This window comes from Pygoscelis adeliae, unplaced genomic scaffold (genome assembly GCF_000699105.1).
Source record: "Pygoscelis adeliae isolate BGI_AS28 unplaced genomic scaffold, ASM69910v1 Scaffold121, whole genome shotgun sequence".
Classification (NCBI taxonomy): Eukaryota; Metazoa; Chordata; class Aves; order Sphenisciformes; family Spheniscidae; genus Pygoscelis; species Pygoscelis adeliae.
Genome location: NW_008824359.1, coordinates 7,816,549 through 7,824,786, shown reverse-complemented (window position 1 = coordinate 7,824,786; position 8,238 = coordinate 7,816,549). Strand labels below are relative to the sequence as shown.

The 8,238-nt window shown below is 42.1% G+C and overlaps 1 protein-coding gene across 1 annotated transcript in view; it reads right to left on the bottom strand.

Annotated features, from left to right (window-relative positions):
- PINX1 (PIN2/TERF1 interacting, telomerase inhibitor 1) overlaps positions 1–8,238 on the bottom strand; it is a 62,706-nt gene that overhangs the window by 47,307 nt on the left and 7,161 nt on the right. The window contains exons 3-6 of the mRNA XM_009319757.1: positions 7,874–7,983; positions 5,690–5,782; positions 4,887–4,965; positions 1,128–1,220 (exon numbers count right to left, since the gene is read on the bottom strand). Coding sequence (XP_009318032.1) covers positions 1,128–1,220; positions 4,887–4,965; positions 5,690–5,782; positions 7,874–7,983 — 375 coding nt within the window. The remainder of the gene's footprint in view (positions 1–1,127; positions 1,221–4,886; positions 4,966–5,689; positions 5,783–7,873; positions 7,984–8,238) is intronic.

Below are 8,238 nucleotides of genomic sequence, written 5' to 3'. Positions count from 1 at the left end.
CCTGTTTTAGACCACAGAGGGTACAATCAAACAGGGGCCTACCTTATAGAAACACTGCAGCCAAACAAATAAGGGGTATTGTTAATATGAAAGCTTTGCTCCATATTCTACATGCTCAAAAGACACTTCTTTTTTCTCTATATTTAGTAAAAGGTTAAATCCAAATCAAAATAAACCCTCTTTGCTACTACCTCAAACAGGCCATGGCCTCTGTACTTGCAAGCCCTGAACCAATTTAATTGTTTAATGTCGTAAAGTGGCAGGGTCATGTTAACATGTTTGACTTCTAGACTGAATTATTTAATCAAAAAACCCGAACCCCAATATCAGAATTTGGCTTCTATGCAGACGTCAATTCCTTCTGTTTTAGCAGAGGCATTTGTTATCAAAAAACATTACACAGAGCTTTAAGTACCGTAAATTAGCCATTCGTGGAAACCGATCCCATCCATACACTGAAACACATATACAGACACACCACGCGCACGTGCGTGTGTGAAAGGGGAACGCAACCAACAGAAATAGAGCAAGGGATCAAACAACGGTCAAGAGCCAAAAGCAGGGAGGGCTGAAATAATGTCATCACTCTAAGAAAGAAAGGAATTACTAAACTCCATGAGTTCTTGATATAGTTTTTGTGGCCACCAACCGCTGTCCTAATTTATCCAATAAAGCATCTGATAGATGTAAGAGGGCTTTCCTCTTCCTGCGTTCAGGTTTAATCTGATCACTGATCTTATCCACATGATCTCTTAGCAGGGGTTACTGGAGATTGCAGAGGATAGTACGGTGCAGTTGCCCAAGTAACTCTGTTATCACTTTTGCCTCCCCCTCCCATCCCCTGCCTCCGCACAGATCACTCAGAATATTCATTGTTCCTTTATTCAGATGATGGTTCCTTCAGACAGAAATTGTTTTATTCAACAACATCAGCCTAAAGCCATTCAAAATTGTCCAAAATAAAGAGGAACAGCATACTATAGCTTTAAGTAAGTTCCTGCAGGGGGTATTTCTAAACCAAGATTTTACTTGCCAAATTTAGACCCCAGAGGGCAACAGATCACCTTGACACATGTGTTTTTTCCTAATCTTGGCTAGAGCTTGTGAAACAACAAAACTCCTCTTACCTTTTGCAAACTTCATATAATGGACACGTTTCTTGGAAGACTTGGATTTTTCTTCGAGACTGAATGTCTTCTTCTGATTATTCACTGAGGGCTCTAAAAAAAAACCACCAAACAAACAGGTTCCAACCCTATTAGAGGCACTCTAACCACCAAATTCAAACATCAGTGTATTTAACTTTCTCTCTCAAAACCAAGTCTCTACAACATATCACAATATATTACTGAAGGAAGTTTTGTCCGAGACATGTTACTGCTTGACTTTTTTTGCCACATCCCCTTCCCTTCCCATTTCCAATCTAACGTAATTTGAAAAGGCAGATACAGGTACTCCAGGTCAAAGGCAAAGTCTAATTTAACACCATTTCTACAGTAAGAAAAGAATAATAGGTCAGGGTTTATTGTGCTGTTTGTTACAAAATACCTCCAGTGCCAGAGTCTGAGAAAGACGTAAGAAATAGTACAAAATAAAATACTGAACCTGACTGGGTAGAAAGAAAAAGGAGGAGGGGGGGAGGAAATCACACAGACAGGCTTTCCACTTCTAACACTACATGAAGTGCCTCTATCTGGACGTAGTCTAATACATCTGTGTAAGGAAATTAAACAGTGGCAGAACTTTTCTGTCCCTGAGGCCAGCTAGAACAAATTGCCACATCCATACTATTTAATTTTCCTAGCTTCCAGAAGAGGGGCTGCATCTAAACTGTCCGCTGGGAATGGTCTCTGGGGTTGGCTAAGTCCCAAATTCACTCAGGAGTTGTTTGGGAGAACATTAGCTTGTGCAGGTCAAAACCTTGTGAAGGATTAGTCTAACTATTTAACAGCAGAGATATCAAGTTCCTGTGCTGTGGCAGGTTATTTTTACTGGTACAGACATACTCTTTGCATCCACAGAGCCTGTTAATTTACAAGAAATTCTCAGAAGGAGGTAACCTGCTGTCTGATTAATAACTACTTTGTTAGTCCTGTCCTGAAAAGAAATAGGCACCACAGGATTCTCTGCTCTGTAACTCTAGAAAAGGCTACTCTGATGAGATGGTTTTTTTCCTCCCAGTGGCAACTGGGATGTGTAGAGAAATCAACCCATACCCTGAGGGCCAAGGTGAGTCACCTTTTTCATACGATCCCACCCCTAAAAGCTCTGCAGACCAAGCTTTTCTGACATTGGAATTACAGCACTTCACTGTTTGAAAGGTAGTGACGCCTGATGATAGAGTCATTGACCTAAGAATGAAATCTGCAGCCTGCAGTGGGAGAGCTGACTACCAGAAGGCAGTCTGAGATCTACTCTTCCATTTACACACGAAGCCCTAATGAGAAGTGAAAGGACTAGCAAACCCAGTTTTAAGACAGAGTTTGCAGTCAACTTGAAAATCCTCAATAAAAAGGGTCTATGGGGAAAGTAAGCATCACAACTAAAATATCCCAACCAGAGACGAGGCACATTGAGTCTGCTCTCCGATCCACTTGTACCGAAGGGAACATCACACAGCAAAGGATTTCCACAGGGCTTCCTCCTCCACTTCATTCTTACAGCGAAAGGGGCAGCAGCACCGCCTTGTGCCTTCAAGGAGGAATTTCACTACTGAAACATGCTGGCACTTGCAATGGACATGTAGGTACATCCCTGTGTCTTCTAATGACTGGTAAGTCCTCTGACAAACCAAGGAAGCACTGCAGGAATATTAATCTGCTTTTTAAAGCAATTTACTCATAGCCATAAAGCCACGTGTCATTTCTGTAGCAAATCTGATACAGAAGAATATTCCAAAGCACCTTACAGACAAGGCCAGCATGTTTTTGCCCCATTTTACAAACGGGAAAGGGACACAGTCGTCATCACTTCCTATCCCAGCAAAAGAGCCAGGAATCAAAACTCCTCACTAGGTGCTCAGCTAGAAAAAAGAAAAGAAAGCTAAAACTATGTACATCAAGGGTATTTGAATGTTGGCATACTAAGCACCACAGAGCCCTTCCTTCCCGATCTCTAATTGCAATCCAACTCTGGCAACTACACCAGTTATTTAAGAACAATGAAGTTTTTCAGCTGACTTTTAATGCAATTTGAAACTGGATGATGGCCAATAATGTAACATTTGATCCTGTAGCACAGCTGCAGGCAGAGTTATCTGGATGAGTTTTGCCAGTTTAAACAATTGCCAAAAAAACAAGTTTCAGAGCAATGCTTGCGGTCTGCAAATCACCGAACGCGATTCTGACCGGGCATTTTCAACGTGCACCCAAATTTGTCCCCAGTGATTGAGAACTCTTGTCCCAGCTCCTAAAAAGATCAAGGAGAAATAACTGAGTAAAACAGGGAGAAATATGGTTTTCAGGGGCCACTTTGCATATGTACAGATGACCCAGGGAATACTGCACAGATTTAGGAACAAGACAGCCTTGCTCAATGAACCTGCCTCTGTGCTGACTCACTGTATCCTTGGGCAAGTCATTTCAGCTCTCTGCTCATCAGCTTGCAGGTTTCCCACCAGTTACACCTAACTGATCTTCCTATGGCTCAAGTTGGAACTTGGGTAGGGTTTAGTTATAGAAGTAGAAAGGAACTTTTGGAATTTCCCTACGATATGCTATTCTACCTCTTGAGGACTTTAACTACAGCACCTAGCACTGTGTGGCCTCAAACCATGATTAAGGCTCCAATGCACAAGGATAACTTACACAGGAATTAAAACAACTGCATCAGGTTCAGAACTTTAATCCTAGTTCTCTAGGATTAGAAACCAAATTTGATCCTTCTTGCTAACTGATTTTCCTCCTCTTTCTACCTCTCCTCTCCTAGAAAACCTTCTGTGCTCAAATGTTAAGAATGAATGAATGAACAGTTGCTAAATTCACTAAGCTGGCAATTCTGCCACTAGCAGCACGTGGACAGACTGCTGTGTCCAAGCAGAAGCCTTTGGTTTAACAACACTCCACAGAGAATTGTTTAGATATATGATCAGAGTTTAAACTTGAGCCTAACTAAAGGAGAGATGATAAACCATCTGATGTGTACATTTCTTTCTGTAGGCTCACACCCACCAGTTTTGCATAACTTCATTTTTACAAACCAAGGTCAAAGTGTACAAAGCTTTTCAAAATTAAAAAACTTTATAAATAGCCCTTTTGGGAAAGTTGTGTAGTTTCCCCACTGTGTGCTCTACATCAGGGCTACAAAAATCACATTACACCACACTCAAAACAGAGGTGCATAACTCTGAGTCAAAAGCTAAGAAGCAGCTCTCTGAGGACAGGAAAAGTAGGTATTTAAGAAACCACCAGAGCATGGAAGCCAGGTGTGACAGTTCATTAGTAAAAGGAAGGCAAACGCATTGCAACGGTGAGTGATTGTGTTGTGAGCCTTCATACTGGCTCTGGTTGCTTTATAAAGAAACAAGCGCTGCTGTAGTACATCCCAGCAAAAGGTCCCCCGTGTCGTGGTCCTGGATAAAATAAACAAGTTCCAAATTTTATGTTTGCTTTCCCCAACAAAAAACCTTTAATAGAGGCCTGACTGCGAGCAAAACCAGTCCACTGAGATCTACGCATCCAGGCAGACAAACTTGAGCGTGGTCATAGATGGCAATGTTCCTTCGGCTCCCACTGATTTTGGGGGAGAAGGGGGAGAAGGGAGAGTTGTCAACCCCAGCAAGGAGACTATTAGCAGCCTGAAGGATTGGACCTCAGCTGGCTTTTTAAGACAAAGAATGGAAACTTTGCTAAGCTTCCAGCATCTGACTGAGAAAAGCATGAACCTACCTGTTTCACCCTGTCCATGGCAATCATTCAGTTCAGCCAGAAGCTGGTTGAAGTCATCCTGATGAGCAATCCAGTTGTCCTGTAAATATCACCCACATGAATACAAGGCAGATGTTTTCAGAACTAACAGAAGTTTAGCTAAAACAGATATTAAGACTCTGCACTCTAAGGAGTAACTTAATTGTACATACTCAATCCTTGTTGGTGGGAGGGACCCTCAGAAGCTCCACAGGTGGCAAAGCTAACAGCTCACTACAGTCACTCCAAAGTGCAGAAGTGATAAGGGCTGTGTTTGTAAGTCCTTAAACAATACCGAGCTGCTGTTTGCTCTGCATAAGACGTTTTCAAAAGCAGGCAGGAAATACTAGTGTGATTTTTTCCAGCAACAAAGTTACTTAAGATGTTGTTTATGAGACAAGCAACTTTAGGATCACATTTTTCTCCGCCTGTGTACCTGAACTCCAGTCAGAAAGGTGACTGTATCAGGAAGAGGGACAGAAGGCATAAAGCTAAGCTGGGCAGAAGACACAGGGAGAAAGCGAATATTTCAGTGATTTGCCTGGAAGCAAAAAAATCTCTGAACAGCCTGCTCCCAGAATTCACTGTAACCTTTCCAAGCAGGTACTTACTCCTAAAACGCCCAGCAAAGCAGAACTGAACTCCAGGTCAAGAGTTTCTGCAGAGACGTTCGCATAGGTACATGCTGTCACCAGATGTGACAACAGATTTCGCTAACGTCCCATTACAAAGATTGTGCCTTAGCTGAAATGGGAGCCATTTCCTTACCCGGGTCTAGCGCTCACCTCGTAGTTGATGGTTGCTCCTAACCCCAGCATGTTGTTTTTCACCTGAACCTTGATATGTTCTGTATTTCCTTGTTCCTGAGCCCCAAGACCCTAATGAGGATTTAAGGGTAAAAATGTAAGGATTTTACAGCAGTGACTAAGCAACTAGAGCTTCTGTACTGTAAGACAGTTTGCAATGAAATATAGCAAGAAACCACAACTTACTATTTATTTTCTTGCCTGTAACTGAATTCATTCACAGGCATTAGCACACGAGATATTAAGTATTTTTAATTTACTACTTAAGCCTCCAGCAAAGTATTATAAACACTAAAATAGCAACAACATTAAGTAGTTGGGTGATTAATCAAGAAGCCACCTGACATTCCTAGGCAAGTCCAAAGTGTTTACAACTTTAAAACAAGATACTACATAAAAAGAACATGCCTCTCACCAAAAATACCTGCGTCATTGGGAAGGCAGCTGCGAGATGGCTGTAAGACAGATGCCACATAGAATGTACAACACAGAACAAAGTTATATGGGAAGGAAGCTGGGGGGGTGGGGGGCGGTGGGATCAGACTGGAGCTAGCAGGACTTTAAGAACTTCTTCCATCTCGTTCACAGCCATAATTTGACAAAGATACTGGAGCAGACAAACGTTGGGTTTGTCTATCCTAAAAACCATAATCATTCAAATCTGGGAAGCAATCTTTAGGCCCAGTATTATCTTTCTTAATTGTACGATTTGGGGGGGGGGGAAGACAAAGCAGTTGGTTTAAAACTTTATTCCTGGTATCTACCCACTTCTTCCCTAATCTGTCACCGGTAAGAAATCACGAGCTAAGTATATGGCTATAATAAACATGTACGTGGTGGAGCAGTGCAGAGAAGCCCTGTGGACAGATCCTGGGCACATCTAATATTTGAAGCAATGAGGCATATTTGAAAGAGGCTGTTGCTATTACAAATCCAGTAGAGTTTATTTGGTCAGTGGGGTGGAAAATTTACCTTGAAACTTCTGCTAACCGAAAAGCATGGAAGCAAGCAGGACACTTGGCTACACATCCTACCATGACCCAATTCCAATACAACTAATAACAGGACCAGTGTAAGCAGCTTAATTTCACTGCACAGATGGGCTTTTGCCCATTAATTTGACGAAGCTAAGGTTCCATTTGTCCGAGTTTGTAGTGGAATGGAGACATAAATCCTTCTTGTACAGCTGTAAGTGTTGTAAAGGAAGATCCAGTAGCTCAAGTGGGAAACTTATGGTTGTGAAGAAGATGGGGGGGGTGGAAGTACGTGACAGTCTAGTGTAAAGCCTAGTGAAACCAATGCCAGTTCCTTGACTTCAGCAGCCTTTGAATCAGATACCACTGCTTGTTCGTGACATTAGAGGCAGTTAGAAGCCAGATTTATATGTGCTAACTGTAAGCCAACTGAGGCAACAGCAGGCTACACTAAGGAATCCAAGAGAAGGCTTATTTTTCTAAGTTTTAATGCATTGACAGAATTGAGAATGATCCTAATTTTATTCCTTTAAAAAAGGCTGGGAGAGGAAATCTAGGAGAAGAATTAAATAAATATGGTGGGGGGTTTGTGTGCATTCATTTCATTAAACACGCTGACGTGCAGGCCCAAATCTCAGCTTTGCTGAGGCTCCTTTGTGGAAGTTAAACTGCTTTTAAGGGGCAACTGAGGAGTCTGCAGCTGCCTGCACTGACCTAGAGATTATTCTTAGGGCCAGAAACCAATCACCTCACCCCACAGGTACAGGCTGGAGCTGAGAAGGAATACAACACACATAACGCTGTATTTTGGCCATTCAGGAAACAGCTCAGAAGTAACCTTTAAAAACAGGTAAAAGATTAAAGCAGGTCCTGGAGTTGCTTTGAACAGTACCAGAAGCCAGAAAGAGAACTGAGGGCATAAAGGCAACTTAAAGCCTTTAACCATCACCTGATTTAATGTGCCTGCTCTTACCTTGTCAAAGAGAGGGGAGAAAAACTGGAAAGCAAGACAGGCACAAGCAAGCGAGTACCTTTGTAACAAACTGTAGAAATCTAACATTGCTCAAATTCTCTGTGCGCTTAAGAGGATAAAGCAAATAGAAAGAACATGGCTGTTTTAACCACTGATATCAGGAGTCCCCCAGCAGTCTTCCACCCATCAGCTAGACAACTCTGCTTTAGATCATACCTTTCCTTTGGACCAGCCCATCTTTTCCAGCATCTTCTGGCCAAATTTAGAGTCATCTTTACTCCAAGCGCTATTTCGTGGATCCACAGACCACTTCTGCCTTCTACGGGCTAGAGCAAGAAGGAAAAATTCAAACAGGCTCTATTTTCACTTCCACAGCATTCTTAGTAATTAATCAAGTCAAGAAAAGCTCTTCATTGCAAAAAACCCAGAACTTAGGCCAGACTAAATACATTTCGGGGGTTTAATTTTACTAAATCTTACACCGCAAAAAAACCGCCAGTGAAAATGTGTCCTGGTTTCGGCAGGGATAGCGTTAATTTCCTTCCTAGTAGCTGGTACAGTGCTGTGTTTTGGATTTAGGA